Below are 18,092 nucleotides of genomic sequence, written 5' to 3' on the forward strand. Positions count from 1 at the left end.
CCCATGTGCCACAACTGCTTAAGCCTGCGTGCCTACAGCTCCTGCTCTGCAACAAGAGAAGCCATGGCAATGAGGAGCCAGTGCACCACAATGAAGAGTAGCCCCCACTCGCCACAACTAGAGAAAGCCCGTGTGTAGCAATGAAGACCCAATACAGCTAATAAATAGATAAATAAATAAATTTATTTAAAAAAAAAAAAAGGATCTTGCTGTCATTTACATCATAGAGTGTTCTGCCTATGTTTTCCTCTAAGAGTTTTATAGTGTCTGGCCTTACATTTAGGTCTTTGATCCATTTTGAGCTTATTTTTGTGTATGGTGCTAGGGAGTGTTCTAATTTCATTCTTTTACATGTAACTGTCCAGTTTTCCCAGCACCACTTATTGAAGAGACTGTCTTTTCTCCATTGTATATCCTTGCCTCCTTTGTCAAAGATAAGGAGACCATATGTACGTGGGTTTATCTCTGGGCTTTCTATCCTGTTTCATTGATCTACTTTCTGTTTTTGTGCCAGTACCATACTGTCTTGATGACTGTAGCTTTGTAGTATAGTCTGAAGTCAGGGAGCCTGATTCCTTAAAGGAGAAATTTTCAAAGAGATGTGGCCTTACTGAGTAACATACTTTCTCAGCTTCACACTCTTTGACTTAGAAGATGGAAACTTTCTCTTTTTTTTTTTAACCTACATGACTTTTTTTAAATAAATTTATTTATTTTTATTTTTTTATTTATTGGCTGTGTTGGGTCCTCATTGTTGCACACAGGCTTTCTGTAATTGTGGAGAGTGGGGGCTACTCTTCGTTGTGGTGTGTGGGCTTCTCATTGTGGTGGTTTCTCTTGTTACAGAGCACAGGCTCTAGGCCCATGGGCTTCAGTAGTTGCAGAGCATGGACTTATCAGTTGTGGCTCTTGGGCTTTAGAGCACAGGCTTAGTAGTTGTGGCACATGGGCTTAGGTGCTCTGCAGTACGTGGGAACTTTCCAGACCAGGGCTCGAACCTGTGTCCCCTGCATTGGCAGGCAGATTCTTTTTTCCTTTTTTTAAGAACTTTTATTGAGATACAATTGACATACAAGAAACTGCATATATTTAAAGTGTACAATTTGATATTTTTTTCTTATTAGTAATGTATATACAGCAATCCCAATCTCCCAGTTCACCCCCCCAACCCCCCCACTTTCCCCACTTGGCGTCCATATGTTTGTTCCCTACATCTGTGTGTCTATTTCTGGCAGGCAGCTTCTTAACCAGTGTGCTACCAGGAAAGCCCGAAGGTGAAACTTTCTATGTACCAGGTAGATCAGCCAAAGTAGGAGATGCTTTTAGGTCTCCTTTTCTTTTCTTCCCTTTACTTCCTCACAGCTTAAATTCCCCTTTCACAACTCCTTGTGTCTCACACATACAGAGTAGCCATTAAAACAAGGTCACTGACATAAAGGAGCTCAAGTCCTCTCCCCAAGGTGTTAATTAGTGATTATCCTATGTAAAATGCTACCCACATGAAAGTTCTACCACTCTCAAATAAACTTGTCTGACTTCCAAAGGAATACAAGTCACTTGGCAGAGATCTTGATGTCAGCGTTAGAGAGACTTGAGCTACTAAGTACTGGTTTCAGTGGTATCCCAGGAGTTCAAAAAATATATACATACCCTTTAAAAAATGTTATGTGACAGAACAATAAATACAAATCATAAGCAGCTACTCAGAATAGGTCAGAATAGAAAAAACATCTAGGAATGTTTTGGAACAAGGTATCATATTAAAGAAATCCAGCTCTCTAAGGATGAAGGATAAATCATTGTTTTGATTAATTATGGCCTAGTTATTATTCACATTCACTAATTATTTCATTATTCACATTGATATAAATAAAAGGAGAAAAGGAGGAAACACAAGCATGACAAACTCAAAGCATATCAGTATTTCGTTTGGGTGATCCTTATTTGGTTAGTTACTTCGTAATTATAGCTACAGAATCACCATCCTGAGAAGTATTTATTAAGTCCCTACAGTTAAAGCTTGTGCTATATGATTGTGCATTTAAGACTTACCAAATGAGAGTCCATACCATCTAGAAATTACTAGTTATCTGGTAATAGAACAATGTAGTGTTACCATTATACCCAGCTATGGAGACCTGTCAGAATATGAAGTATTATTGGATTACTGTTGAAGCTTAAGGGAAGTCATCTATCCACATTAAATAGTAAGTGGGCCGGCAGCAAGTTATTATTCATCTTGACTGTAATTGAACCTTTACCAAAGAGATCCTAGAATGGAAAGACAGTTTTAATCCATTTAAATCGCGCATTTGGCTAAAGAAAAATTTTCTTCCAAGTAAAATGGAAAAATCATAACACAACTATAAATGATAAATTTTGGTTACTTGAAGAGGTAAGAATTAATGCTTCCTTAGATGACTCCCTCTTTTAGAAGAAGCCTAAGCTTATTTTAAGTTAACACAAAGCATTATTTAACTTTATATTTTGTGCATTCACTTCTTTTTAATACAATTTTAAAGGTTACATTCCATTTACAGTTATTACAAAATATTGGCTCTAGTCCCCGTTTGTAAAATACAATCTTGTAGCCTATTTTATACCCAATAGTTTATTCCTCCCACACCTTTATCCTGCCCCACCCCGCCCCCCGGTAGCCACTGGTTTGTTCTTTATTCATTTAATTATTCATTCATTCATTCATTTATTCATTGGCTGCATTGGGTCTTCATTGCTGAGCGTAGGCTTTTTTCTAGTTGCGGCGAGGGGGCGCTACTCTTCCTTGTGGTGCAAGGGCTTCTCATTGTGGTGGCTTCTCTTGTTGCAGAAAATGGACTCTAGAGCACAGGCTCAGTAGTTGTGGCACACGGGCTTAGTTGCTCTGCCGCATGTGGAATCTTCCCAGCCCTGGGCTCAAACCCATGTCCTCTGCTTTGGCAGGCAGATTCTTAACTCTGTGCCACCAGGGAAGTCCCAGCTTCTTTTTTGTTATATTCATTACTTTGTTGTATCTTTTAGATTCCACATATAAGTGATATCATATAGTATTAGTCTTTCTTGTCTGACTTCTTTCACTTAGCATACTGCCTTCCAAGTCCACCCATTGTTGCCAAAGCATTATTTAAATTTCACCACTGTGGAAGATTTATATAAGATACAATAAGTAACTTATTTTTATTATAGCATTTATACTTAAACAAATATCAGGTCCTATTATTGACTGCCTGTGACCCAGATATAGCTTAGACAATTAATTTATGTTTATCCACCTGCTTGACCACAGCCATTAAAATTTTTGGTAGTTTTGACCAATATGCAGTGTGTGGCCACGTGACCCTGAGCAACCAATGTCATCAGCAGCCACCCCCTATTTCCTCTTCTGTAGAATGAGGAAATTTGTCCCTGGCAATTCTCAAATTCTGCACGTTTATATTGATTGACTTGGGTGTCCTAGCCATGGAATTGACGATTCTTAGAGAGATCTTTAGCAAACATGCAAAAAAGATAACAGTCCTTGCTGGGAAGCTAGCAGTACATTAGGACTAATTCTCATTCCAGAACTAAAGAAATTTGAGGAGGAAATACAAAGAGAAGGTTTTTATTCTTTTGTTGGTTCTTCAAGGCACATTGTTTTTCCTTTAGGCTAGAATGATAGGATCATGTATACATTCATTTAACTCGGTTCATAATTGTAAGTGATGTAATGAACTATAACCAAACTCAGAATTAGATCGAATAAGCAAAAGAAAGAATGATAAGTAATTGTAAGGAAGAGATTTCAGTGGTATATGGAGTGAGTTTGTTCTCCAGGAGGTGAAGAGGATTTGGATCAAAGTGTTCCACGCCCAGAAAATATGACGGTTGAAACAAAGGTGTAGAGATTTCTCTTCATCTTTTCACAGTTAAAGGATGTACCAAAAAGTTACATGATAGCCTTGCAATTCAGTAGGAGGGCTTAAGGAATTCTTATAACACAGCAGATACACCCTTCTTTCCTCCAAAAGTTTACCACAGGCCAGCAGGGACATCTGAGGCTACTTAACCTCTAAGCCAGGTTTCTTAGCCGTAACATGAAGATAATGTATTACCTGTATTAAGGATTATTGGGAGGAATAAGTGATAAATCTATTAGCACTATCTCTACCCACAGGACTCGCTCCCTAAATCATAATATTGTGATTATTGTCACTTATCATTACCTTTCTAATTTAGAATTTATACTTTTTTCATATTACTGTTGTCTACGTTAAGTTCATAAATTTTGTTTTTCTTAAGTCCTTGCTTATATGCATATAAATGCAGATAGTGATCCTGACTTTTAAAGTTATGCCGTACACTTGCAAACTTCAAAGTAGTAAAGTGATAAGTAAACTTATGGCCAAAAATACTCTCTTCTTAAAATGTTCCATAGTTAGTTTCCATAAAATTGTCTCACATCTCCACTTCTCTTTGAAATATAGAAATATTCTCTTTCTTTCTGGAGGAAGAGAATGGTTCATATGTCTTTTTCTGAATGTTTTATTCTTTAGTTATTAAGACATGACTGGGAAAGTACAACTGTTCATTTACTCAGTTAGTGTTTGCTCAGCCCCCATGTGCCCAGGTACATAATTATTTTCCTCTATTAGAAAATTTGATATGACAAGATCGTGATCATTCAACAAATATTTATTAAACACTTATTGTGTGTCAGGTCTTGTGTTTCCAAGAGTTTGCAACACTCAGTGGAAGTGATTTATTTGACCCTATTTACCAATTGATTTCGGGGAATCACTGCTTTATTTGGTGGTGTTCACAAAGTAGGTCACTTGCACTCACTGGAGGAGGAGTGATGTGCTTGTGTAAATAATAGGATCCCTCATGAGTCAGCAATACATGGCAGCACTTAGGGGAAAACATAAGTCTTTTACAAGTCATGCTCTTCAGATTAATGCATTTTGCTTTTTGTATTATATCTTGTAACTTATTTTTCAGCCTTTCCCTTTTAATCTAATTGAGTGAGGAATACCCATTTTATTTTGTTTTTAATTAATTAACTAATTAATTTGGTGGCACGTGGGCTTGCTTTGTTGCGGCACGCATGTGAGATCTGGTTCCCTGACCAGGGATCAAACCCGGGCACCCTGCATTGGGAGTGCAGAGTCTTAACCACTACACCACCAGGGAAGTTCCAGGAATATCCATTTTAAAGGAAACATTGCTTTATCATATCAGAAAGTATACTCAGATGTTTCACTTATGTATATGGAATGTTCATTTCTATGGAATCATAGTCTACAAAAGCTTTGTGTTTTTGTTCTTTACGGCATTATCAATGCTATTGTTCACTTCTCCTTGGTATAATAATCAACCAGCAGGACATGCAGATTCTATTTTATTTACTTAGACCTTGCTGACTAAAAGTCCCACCTAAACCTAACAAAAAGAGAAAAGGACTAATGAGCCCCTGTGTTCCATTATCTTTCTTGTTAATCTCGTGTTGTCTCTCCATTCTTAATATTGCTTGAGTTCTGTTTGTTTCCTGGAGTATTTTAAAACAAATCCAAGACATAATTTCACCCATAAATATTAACTGATAAGAGCTTTTAAGGTTATGACTGATAACGTTCGTTGCTGTGCGAGGGCTTTCTCTAGTTGTGACTACTCTTTGTTGTGGTACACAGGCTTCTCTTTGTGGCGGCTTCTCTTGTTGCAGAGCATGGGCTCTAGGCACACGGGCTTCAGTAGTTGCAGCACGTGGGCTCAGTAGTTGTGGCCCACGAGCTTAGTTGCTCCGCGGCACGTGGGATCTTCCCGGACCAGGGATCGAACCTGTGTCCCCTGCTTTGGTTTCAGGGGATTCTAACCACTGCACAACCAGGGAAGTCTGCAAATAATTCTTTTTTAAAAATTCATCTATCTAGAAAAATGGTACAGATCAACTAGTTTACAAGACAGAAATAGTGACACAGATGTAGAGAACAAACATATGGATACCAAGGGGGAAGGGGGGGAGGCGAGGGAGAGGATGAATTAGGAGGTTGCAGTATATACATTACTAATAAGAAAAAATATCAAATTGTACAATTTAAGTATATGCAGTTTATTGTATGTCAATTATATCTCAATAAAAGTTCTTAAAAAATTTTTAAAAATTCATCTATCTAAATGGTCCAACAAACTCTGAAAAATAATTCTCTCAGTGAAAATATTTCTCTTTGTACCTCAGTGCTATATTGTTGCAATATTTAGCCTTATAGAGCCCAAAAAGAAAATCTATCCTGATGTGGATTGGTTAATCCAGATGACCTCATTTGTGAGGAGAGGATTCAACAGCCACCATGTTGCCAAATGGACTAAACATTCTCTCTTCCATGAAGAGCGTACATTCCCAAGAATATGTTTTTGGTGCTTACCCAGAGGAGAGTGGTATAAAAGTTGATGAATAATGAATAAATATAAATTTCTAACGAATAAAAATAATTGCTTCAAGATCTTTGCTTCATAAGATGTTGGTTTCCTGTTTGTTCACAGGAAGAAATCTTTCCTGGTTTCTGCCTTGTATGCTGCCTTTATCTTCGGCGGTCGGCACCTAATGAACAAGCGGGCGAAGTTTGAACTGAGGAAGCCATTAGTGCTCTGGTCTCTGACCCTTGCAGTCTTCAGGTAGGTTTGTTTTTTTTTTTTTTTTTTTTCATTTTCCAAACAAAATCCATCTGTTTCATCAGAGTCAGCTGAAAAGAAGCAACAATTGAACATTTTATCCTACATCTCATATTTTTGCTTATTAAGGATGTAAAATAAACCCACAAGGAAGGCCATCTCCTTTCTTGTCCAAACTGTGCCTGCAGTAATTCAGTTTATGTCTTAGGACTAGAAGCAGGGCATCAATTCCATTATTTTTTGTTGTATAAATATAGATGAAAGGCTAAATGGAAAGCCACAGCAGTAAACTGTGGAAATGTACAGTAGAGTAGGGCTCAAATGTGGTGGGCATGCTGTCACTGCCTAGCACTTAATCAAAAATGCCTTTTGGGCATGTGACCTGTCTGTGTCAGTATCACTAGACCAGAGATTGTTTTTGTTCCACATCCTGCAAAGCATCTTCCACCCCTACTGCCTGAACTGACTCACAGACATATGCTTATGCAGCCAAATCTCCCTTTGCATCAGATAAAACTCATCATAGAGGCCTGGTCTCTCCAGGGACATCTGCCAGCCAGCATCCAGACACACTCCTGGAAGCCTGAAGGAACATTTCTAGTTTTGTAACATTTGGTGATTTGGCAGTCATAAAATGGATTAGCACACAACTGATATCCAAACAGGTGCCAGAACTTACCTGCAGTGCTAACAGAGGCACCTGTTCTATTTGTATTTTGCTTGACAAAACCAGCAAATTGATATCTAGGCTTGGGGTGTAGGGGAACAGGTATAGATACATATGCTACAGAATAAAAACCTATTCATTTTAATATTTAGGAGCATTTCTACTTTTTTCATATTACATATTAACTGCTCTACCACTAAGGAGAAATAGATGGTGTCGTTAAAAGCCTCATTAGTCACATAAGGCCCGTTAAAGATGATCATGCAGGAAGAAGATTTTCACAAACTCTGATCTGTACATTTCCATTAGGTTGACTCCCTACCTCTGAAACACTCATTTGCTTGCTACTACTGCATGCGCTCTTTATCTCAGTGCATTTTGTAAGGCACTACCTTTGAGGTATCGTGATTTGACTCCATCGTTGAAGACTCCCCTTTCAATATGTATCAGATCCTAAATCTCTAATGCAAAGCAGCATTTTCATTTTTATTTACATTGAAGGTTCACAGCATATGCCTCACCTAAAGTATTTTGATATTTGAGGAAAAAATTATTCTAATGATGCCTTTCAGCATTCTATAGATCTTTCAACATCCCCTGAACCTTTATCTTCTCTCTCTCTCTCTCTCTTTTTTTTTTAACCTTAACATATAGAAGCAGAGAAGAGAGTTCAAGGGCCCCCCATGCACCTGTTATCCTGCTTAAACAGTCATCAACACTGTTAATCTTGTTTCAGCTATATCCCTACCAACCTATCCCTTGTCCCCAAATTATTTGGAAGCAATACAGACTCAAATATTTCTGCATGAAATGATACCATTTCTAAAAGTTAAGCAGTCTTATTAAAAAATTGATCGCAATATCATTATTTCATCTAAATTAGTAATAATTCTTTGAGTGTTCCAATTTCTCCAATTGTCTCATAAATGGTTTTTTTTTCAATTTATGTTTAAGAATCCTGACCCAATTGACATATACACACTGCTATATATAAAATAGATAACTAATAAGGACCTGACAAAAAATAAACAATCCTAATCCAAATAGGCCCACACATTTCCGTTGGTTGATTTCTTTTCACATAGAGGTTTCTTGCTTCCTCTCTGTGTCCCTCCTCCCATTGCTAATCCCTCCTTTGGAGAATCCCGATCGTTTGCCTCTTAGAGTTTCCCCCAGACTAGATGTTACTGGCTGTGTTCTTCTCTCCCCTGTATTCTTTGTTAGTTGGTAGTTAGATCTAGAAATTTTATAATATGTAGGTTTAACATTTGACAGGACTTTTTATTAGAAGTTAGTGTAGCAAAGGCAGGATAAATGCTTGATTTTCTTTGGTCATATTTAGCAGTTTCAAAAAAAATAATTTGATTACTTAGCATGTGAATAATAATGGGTCTTTTCAGTATCGTTAATAATTCAGAGATTCATACTTTTTTACATGTGGGTGTTGAGATGGATTTGGATTTGTTGTATTGTGGTCCATTCTTTTTGATACTGCTATCCCATATTTGGCCAGTGGGAATGTCTTCACGTTGGCTTCTGAATCCTTTTCACGTGCACTGAGTAGTGCTCATAGCTTGATTTCATGTACGTGTGTGTATGTTTGTGTGTGCCTGTGGGGGTAGGGCAGGGATGACAAGCTGTTGCAGGCCAAGTATGTTGTGTATTCCTTGTCCAGAACTGGAATCTGTCATTTCTCAAAGGATTGCAATTTCTTTTGGGAAAGGGAGATAGTATTTAGAAATGACTAAGTACTAGGGGTGGTTGTTTTCGCTTAGTTCTTATTTCCAGGGTTTTCAGAGGGCAGAAATAGAAAATTATTTATTTTTTGAAAGAAATGTATCCAGAATTAGTCCTGATGCTTCAAATTCATATTTATGACTGGAGAGTTTTTACTTTATTAACTGATTTCTCCTTTCTCCTCTGCCAAAATCCAAGTTCCCAGTGTCAGCCAATAATTACTCATTTACCCCACAATGCATATGCAGGAGTCGTTAATACTACCATATCTTTTTTAGATTAACAAGTTCTTGTTTCATCTTCCTTTTCCTTAATTCTATTTGTTACTTTCTTCAGAGCCACGTTTTGTATAAAATTTTAAAAGCTGGAACTACACAAAAGTGTCCAAGCATGGACTGTCTAAGGTCTTGTAAAAATTGATCATAATATTCTAATCAGTTGGAAAACATTATTATGGAATTCTATGGTTGTATCAATTGAACATGGTCCCATGTTAGGAGAACTACTTTGAGGTTTATCTGTGCTTAAAGAATTCTGGTCAGCAGTGTATTGAATGAAAAAGGCTACACACAGAATGATTTTTTACGTAATGTTTATGTAAATTTTACTCCTAGACATAAATCATGGTGTTTGTTAATACATTTAAGTATTTGTAAAAGTATCTAAAAATACACTAGAAGAAAATAGACTCAATTCTTACATCTATGGAAAGGCAGAGGAGACAGGCTTTTATTGAATGCCTATTACTTATTGGAAAATAAAGCAGAAAAAATTTCAGAGCTTGTAGAGCTTGGTTCTAGTGGACTGGTAGTTTAGAAGCAAAGAGGATTTAAAATTTTTTGTGATGTGTTCTCTTATTCAAAACAAATGAAGCAAGCATAATGTTGACAACTCAGTTCTGGATATTGGGTATTTATTATTCTTTGTGCTTTTCTGCATTTAAAACATTTTCTAATATGTATACACACATGCATACACAATCTCATTCACAGCCTAGGGAATCTCAAATGATATTTGCTCTTTATTTTAAAATCCAAATAGCTTTTGAATGAAATAGACATAAAGCATCCAAAATAAGCTTTTCTCACAAACAGATGTTTTGATGGATATTAATAAAAAGTCTCCTATTTTGGTCGTGTAAGATAACTTCATTATTACAAGGATATGTTTTCATAGAAAATTTTGAATGGCTCTTACCTTACTAGAACTCACAAAGTTTTAAATCCACCTGGAAACAGTATCTAATATAGAAGTATACAAAGTCTTTACACAGGAGACATCCCTGCATTAGATGCTATGCAATTCAATAGGACACTAAGGACCAACCATCTCCACTCCCCATTCCTTACCACTAATAGGATATGATGTTATGGATTTGGAGAAAGAAGGAAAGAGAAAGAGAACCAAACTTTTCTGTTAGAGGAATTAGAAATGGGGGAGGGGTGGGGGCAGGGGTGAAGAACAGCAAGATTTTTCTCTTGGAAAATCACTGAAAAGGTTTTTTCATATATTTTACTGCTTAGAACTGATGTCTTTACCCCACCTTTTCAAGCTTGCCTATTAGCTCTTTACAGGAACTAGAGACCCAACTGTGGCTTATTTCTGGATACCCCAAACTGTGTTTACTCATGAACTGAGACAACTGGGTGGAAATTAAATCGGATATGTAGGCTCCCTAAGCAAAAAGAAAAACCCTCTCTCCTTACTGCTGTGCTTCAGAAAGAGGGGCAGGGGGTTGTAAAATTTGGTGAGCATTACCTGTAAAATGTTTCCTTTCTTTTTACATTTGGATGGTGACTGAATATGATAGCCGTCTTTATGCAGGCCAAATACAATGTAATTTACTGAAAGCTGTCATAAGTTTTGATGGAGTAGATAGAATATGGTCAAGTGAGGTCTCCCCTAGGCCTGCCATGGATTTATTTCATTGGAGAATGATCTCTCTGGGGTTTTCTTGACAATTTCTTCCCCTTACCCGCAAACCCTTCCTCCCCTTTTAGATCAGAGCCATCAGCTCCTGGTGTCCGCTTCCACCCAACCTAAGGATAAGCATTTCCTTATTTGATGAGATAATTCCAGGTGGCATTTGGCCCTAGATATTTGAATATTTCCTTAGGGTAAATTCTGAGAAAAATTCTGGTAATGTGAATTCGTAAGTGCTGTAAATGAGACTGTTGATGATGGCAAACAGCATCAAACCCGTCAAGGTGCCAACCATCCGTTCTGCCCAGACATGCTGAGTCGTTAAATCTTGTTGCTATGACATCTCAGCTGGGTTGCTTCAGTTGATTTGTAAAGGACCTTCTATGTATTGATTTAATAACTGCAAACCCTTCTAGATTGGGTGCAGACGTGCATGCTTCTGATTCAAGCAGCCTTTACCAGGTACCTGTCTGGCTGTCTTTTCTTCTCATTGGCAGCATAAGGAGCCTTCTTCTAGGTCTCTGGGCAGGTCAAAGCAGGTTGTCTAGTCAGTGCACATTAGAATAAGTTAATTACTTTGTGCTGTGTATTTATAGATGCCAGTATCACACCTGCTTCAAATTTGTTTACTCCTGTTTCCTGGTGATTCACTCTGGCCTCAATTGCTTTATGCTTTATTTGCTCAAAGCCAGATATCCTCACTTCACAGTATGACTTTTTGCCTTGTTATTAACCAGCAGTTTTCCCTGTTGAAACTCATTTTTATTTCCTGGCCATATTTTTATTCTGTCATTGAATTTCATCTTTGGCTTAAGTATAAAATATATTCAAGATGAATAGAAAATTACTCTTCGTAAGATTTTCATGAACAAAGAGCTTATATATAGCACAGGACACATTCAGAAAAGTATGTTTAATAGAGCAGAGCAGCAGATGAATGGTATGTGATCAAATCTACTGGTGGTCTTATACCCACATGCATCACTATTTAATATTGGAAGAATTATTTGCAAGTGCCTTACTTTTAAGAAACTGTTGTATAATAAAACCAACTGAAACTGTTCCGATGAGAAAAATATGACATTTTAAAAACCCATATTGAAGGAGTTAAGTATATTATTGACCTGTAAAATGACGAAACATTGAAAATGACAAATTTCAGAACTTAATTTATACTCAGGCACCTTGTATCTAGTGATTTGTTATATGGTTGCCAGAAGTGGTTCTTAATCCACAGAGAACAACATTACAGACAATAATTACAGTGATAGTAACGATATATAAAGGAAATGGATACATAAATTATAAATGACATAGGAGAAAGGCTCCTATTTTATCAATAACAGGGTTATAAATTTCACATTTTAAGATGTAGCATCAAAAGGGCAAAAAGTAACAAAGCAAAAGAAACTTCTAGAAAGCAAATGCTGAGTAGTAAAAAAGCAAGCTGACAGATAATGGTGGGAATGTGATGCTTGGTATGAAAAGTTTAATAACCCATAAAGTAACACAACATTGTACTTAGCAACACATGTGTAAAAACAAGGTTTAAAAAGTTCAGGCTACTGATTGTCTCTTTCTGGGGAGGCAGGGAGAGCGATGGGATCAGAGAGAGTCCAAAGGAGGCTTCCGCTAATTTTGCATGACTTTGTCATTACAAAAAAGTTAAATAAGAAAAAGATAGCTGTGTTTGATAAAAGTATGGATAGCAATTTTTTTAAGTTGAAAGCAAATGATGGAAATCAATTTTTTAAAAGAAAGCTAGCAATTATAATCATTTTATAAGATTCTGGCAAAATGCTGGTATACTTTACATAGAACAAGTTTATATCAAAACACAAACTTTTTGTCCTATTGATCCAAATACACACCCCAATAATGGCAGATTTATAGTTATAGTTAGAATTAAGAATGTTTTTTGTTTTCTATTTTCTGACAGTGACCTTGAGTTTAGTGTGTACGTGTAGCTGGAAGGATAATTTGGGGACCTTTCTTTTGGCGTTTAACGTGACACTAGTTGAATCACTTGACTCATTTTGAAAAACCAAGAGCAATAATAAAAGGAAATGGCAACTCTCCATCTTTTAAAGTGAGATGGAAACTATGAACTAGAATCTGTAATCCTGGTTTGCTCTGGGTAATAAAACTAGTATGCCCATTGTCTTGGTGTAATTATTAACAGCTCCCCTTTCACTCTGAAAAATGGTCCACTTTGAATGGTAAATGATGGTTAATCTGTTTATAACCCAATGGGGAATTGTGTTGCCTTAATAAAACAGAAAAAGGGAAAATTCCAACCATCATTCGTCAAATTGCCCTTAGCAAATCTTTATTTTCTAGTATTGACCTCTTCTCTGAAACTTGCTCTTCCGTCTATAACATTTCCAAACATTTGACATATCATCACTCATTTAAAATATCCACACAAGATCCCTTTTTGATAACCCTGTAAAATTTCTCAAACTTTGTCACTGTTTTCCTAGCGAACATCTTTAAGTCACTCAATATAAAAATAACTCTTACAACTGGTCACCAAGTTGTGAAATTCTTCTTAACTATCTCCAGTAGCTGTCTCATCTCTATTTCCATGCTGGACACTCCAGTTGCGGCCTTCATCACTTCACATCTTACGTATTACAAACCACCAATTCCTGTTTCCCAAATGTTTTCTCCATCCAAGCTCTACATACCCTATCATTTCCATGTTTAAACTTTAATTGAAATGCCTTTTTCTTTAGGTTGAAACTTAAACCTGTCTATAAAAAGTTGCAGTCTTTCTTTGACAGACCTTTCACCCCTGCCCTATGCAAACTTCCATTCAAGCCAACATGTCTCTGATCATTGCTCTTAAAACGAACATACTCTACCCAAGCTCATTTCTTGTCTTTGAACCCATCATCCCTCCTCTTTCTCCATTCTTCTTCCTTTTTTTTCTTTCTTTCAGTCTTATCCATCTTAACTTAGAATGGCTTCTCTATAAAGGCTTCTCTGAGGATTTCAGCTCATACCTCGTCCTTCCCCCACCTTGTCGCTCCTCACTATTTCACCGGGCTCTGCGCTGCCTTACCCGTGTACCCCCCCGGGGGGCCATGTGAGTTCCTTGGAGCCAGAATTGTGTCTGGCTGTTCCTGGAACACCTTGGCACACACACAGCTTCTGCATTAATGAATACGAATCTCACACTCAGCCACTTCTCCAGTCATAGGTAATCGATGTTTCATTCATTCCACTTGTTTTCCCTTTATATTTCTTACATCAACTACCACAGAGTGACCCCAATCCAGTCTTCATTTGTTAGCATCAGGCTTCACCTGTGCAAGTAGAGATGCGCTTCAGGAAATCTGGAATTACATCATGGAATTGGAGGAGCCCCCCAGAGGCCTGCAGAGCGCGACAGAGTGTGGGCTTTGTAACTCTCTGACCTCTCCTCTCCTCCCCTCCCCTCCCCTCTCTCAGGTCAGAGTGGCGGCTGTGCTTTTCCTCAAATATGCTAGCGAGGCTGCTGCCTCAGGGCTCTCACACTTGCCACGCCTTCTGCACAGGACATTCCTTGTGCAATATTCTAATGCCTTGTCCCTCGCCTCCTTCAGACCTTCGCTCAGATTTCTCCTTCCCACCTCCCTGTCTAAAGTCACAACAACCCACCCCCTCACTCCTCATCGTCCTTGCCTGCCTTAGTTTCCTCCTTGCCGTGCATCACCTTCCAGCCTACTATATGTATTGCTATTCTTATTCATTCTCTCTCTCCTACTCAACTCTGAACTCCACGAGGGCAGGGAATTTTGTCTGATTTTTTCTGTGTCTCTAGTGTCCAGGTAGGTGTTGAATAAATTGTTAGCTTTTCAAAATGAAAAAGGGAAATGAAGAGAAGAGGTTTGTAAACAATTGTTAGTAAGTTTCCTTGCCTTTTTTGGAAAGTCTTTCCAAAGAGGGAAATAGCATACTTTTTCTGCTTTTCCCTTGAATTCAGGGACAATGTGGATTTTCAACTATTTGCAGGAAAATAAAAATTAGATTGATTAACTAAGTGCATGATATTTTGCTTTAAAAATTTTTTTTAATGTCCATTATGAGGGAGAGTTCAGAGCGGCTGTAAGAGGAGCTTACAAAGAAAAGCCAGGAGAACTAACGTCACCCTGCTTTGCAGGTGGCACTTTGGGCTCTAGCCAGTGTGGGCAGGCTGGCCTCGCCCTCCTTCCCTGGGGATGGCACGGACCTGCAGGTCACTCTGCTGCTCCAGGTTTGCCTTCCAAATTAAGAAAAAAATCCACTCATGGTGTAATGATCTAGTCCAAATAGGAGGAGAGTGTATAGTTTGTTGTAAATGTAGTAAATTGTTAGAGGACACAGACTGTCCCCAATGTGATACATGAAGAGAGCTGCAGGTTAATATAAGTCCAGGCAGCAATGGCCTCTCCTGCTCCCAGAACTACGGTCCACTTGACAACCTTTGCTTCTTTACAGTTGGGAATGCTATCCAGTAGTCATTGTTTTATTAAATAATTTTTTCTAGTCATAACAGTGAGAATTCTCTGTTCATAAAACTGAAAACCACAGAAAAACACAATTGCAAAACCTTTCATCTCACTACCCACAGATATTTGCTATTAATATTTTGGTGCCTGCCCTTTCAATAATTTAATGTTAAGCTTGAGATTCTTTCATCATAATTTTAATCTCCATCATCCTATTAATATATTTGAGTTTAGACAAAAATAGGACTTCAGTAATATGTTTGTATCACAGGTGCTATAACAACTTAAAACAGTGACACATAAGGCATTTTTAATCATTTTACCAAAAGGAATTAGTATTTAAATAGCTGGAATAACATAGCTTTTCTGAAACTTGTGTGAGAAATAACGAGCATTCTCAGAGAGATTTCATAGTAATTTAGGATGTAATATAATAACTTCTGAAGCATTTGTTGAGGATTATTTTGAGTTAAGACTGAGTTAAGGATTACTTTGCTTATAAACTTTCGGTATTGCCTCACAAGTCCTTAAAGGATCCTTCTTATTTAGCAGGGTTTAAAAAAATATATACGATTTTGAACAAAAAAAAATTGAATCCTTAAAAGAATCTTTAGACCTAACTTTTAATAAAATTGCCTAATTGCATAATCTGGAATGCAGAAGACGATGTGACATCCATTATTAAGATGAAGTAACCACAGTAACCACAATTGTAGATTGGCTGAAGAAAACAAAATGAATAACATGGAAAAGTACTAGAAGTTTATTCTGGAGAGGCCTGTTCGCAAGCACAGAATTAACTGAAATATATGGAGAGAGAAAACTTCCTTCCTCTCATGGTCCACATATCCTCAAGGCATGGGGGTGGGTAGAGAACGATAGGAAAGACATGAGATTAGGGTTAAGTAAAGAAACATCGGTAAAACTCACCCTAGGGTTAACCACAGCTGTTAGATCAATGGAAATATAAAACAGCTATTGCAGGCCACTTCTGACCTCAGTCTTGAAAGTATCAGCAGTCCTTTCATGTGAGCTATCAATTTTTATTCTCTATTTCAACCAAGACCTACAAATAGTAACTGCTCATCTATATTTGATGATGCTCTGAAATTGACAGGCTGCCTACGTCCCACTTGATTTTGCATGTGAAAGAGGGGGGCCAGTTTTCTCCCTGGTAACCAGCAATTCTTTTCGTCTGTGCTACCAATAGATTGATTACTTTAATCGATCACTGGTCTTCCTTGGAACTTGTTTCCTACCATTTGTTTCCAAACCTTTGTGCATGGAAATTGGTGAGGGCTGTTGGATCCCTTCTTGTCATCACTTAGGACTGAATAGTCATGGGTGGTGGAGGCTGTGGTACCCAAGCAATCTTCACTGTCTTCATTGCTATCCACTGTTTTCTTTACAGAGTCCTGAGGTTTAGAAACGAAGCTGTATGATTCAAATGATTGATTTGGGGCATAATACTTTTTTTTTTTTTTAACATCTATATTTATTTATTATTTTTTTAGGGGGGTACACCAAGTTCAATCTGGGGCATAATACTTCATTGCTCTCACACTGCATTTTCCTAACATCGTAGTAAAGCAATAATTGTATTCTTTTCATTTCATTCCTAACGGTACTATGGTGGACAGAGAGGTGGCTTTTGTATTTTTTTTGTTCTGAGAAACAGATAAGCAGGGTGATTATAAAATAGCCGGGAGAGATTGTCCATTGTTCCTAGGTATTTGTGTTAACCCACAGCTGGAGCAGAAATCTTCAATACAGCTTATAGGATTGCCTATCATTTGAAGAAATTATGAATCATTAGCTATTCAGAGTTCTCTTGTGCAGAAGGCGGGATTTGGGTTCTCTGAAAAGGTTTAACTTTTGTTTATTTTTTATTTATTGGCTGCACTGAGTCTTCATTGCCGCACGTGGGCTTTCTGTAGTTGTAGAGAACGGGAGCTACTGTTCGTGACGGTGCACGGGCTTCTCATTGTGGTGGCTTCTCTTGTTGTAGAGCATGGGCTCTAGGCATGCAGGCTTCAGTAGTTGTGGTGCATGGGTTCAGTAGTTGTGGTGCTCGGGCTTAGTTGCTCCACAGCATGTGGGATCTTCCCAGATCAGAGCTCGAATCTGTGTCCCCTGCATTGGCAGGCAGATTCTTAACCACTGTGCCACCAGGGAAGCCCAAAAGGTTTAACTTTAAATTGGACTTTATACTAGCTTGGTCCCAAAAAAAAAAAAGAATCAAAAGGGTCCAGGACCAGGTTACAGAGATCAAGAAAGAAGGGCTGAGGAAGAAAAATCAGATTTCTGCCTTTAAAAAGAATATGATTAAAACTCTAGAATGTTTCCAATTTTGAACGGACAGTGTGGTCCAGGAGGTTGCATCTTAACTTCTCAAGACATTCTTGCCACCTCTTACATTTTTTGCTGAGAGCAAACACATCTTTTTTCACACCTAGCAATGAGGGAATCGCACTTGAGTGTTCTCTAATCTGCTGATTGACACCTCTTGGATGTAAACATATGAAATTTCCTGCACTCCTTAAGAATGTATCCCTAAATGCATAGAGGAGAACTAGGTTAAACTTTGAAGTCATTAAAAGTGAAAGCAAAGGCACATTTTCCTGCCTTGCATATTTCTTAAACTGGTA

The 18,092-nt window shown here is 37.8% G+C and overlaps 1 protein-coding gene across 2 annotated transcripts in view; it reads left to right on the forward strand.

Moving 5' to 3' along the window:
• Positions 1–18,092, forward strand: part of ELOVL6 (ELOVL fatty acid elongase 6) — a 135,449-nt gene that overhangs the window by 74,677 nt on the left and 42,680 nt on the right. For both annotated transcript variants that reach the window (XM_057706027.1, XM_057706026.1), the window contains exon 3: positions 6,514–6,645. In XM_057706027.1, coding sequence (XP_057562010.1) covers positions 6,514–6,645 — 132 coding nt within the window. The remainder of the gene's footprint in view (positions 1–6,513; positions 6,646–18,092) is intronic.

This window comes from Hippopotamus amphibius, chromosome 13 (genome assembly GCF_030028045.1).
Source record: "Hippopotamus amphibius kiboko isolate mHipAmp2 chromosome 13, mHipAmp2.hap2, whole genome shotgun sequence".
Taxonomy (NCBI): domain Eukaryota; kingdom Metazoa; phylum Chordata; class Mammalia; order Artiodactyla; family Hippopotamidae; genus Hippopotamus; species Hippopotamus amphibius.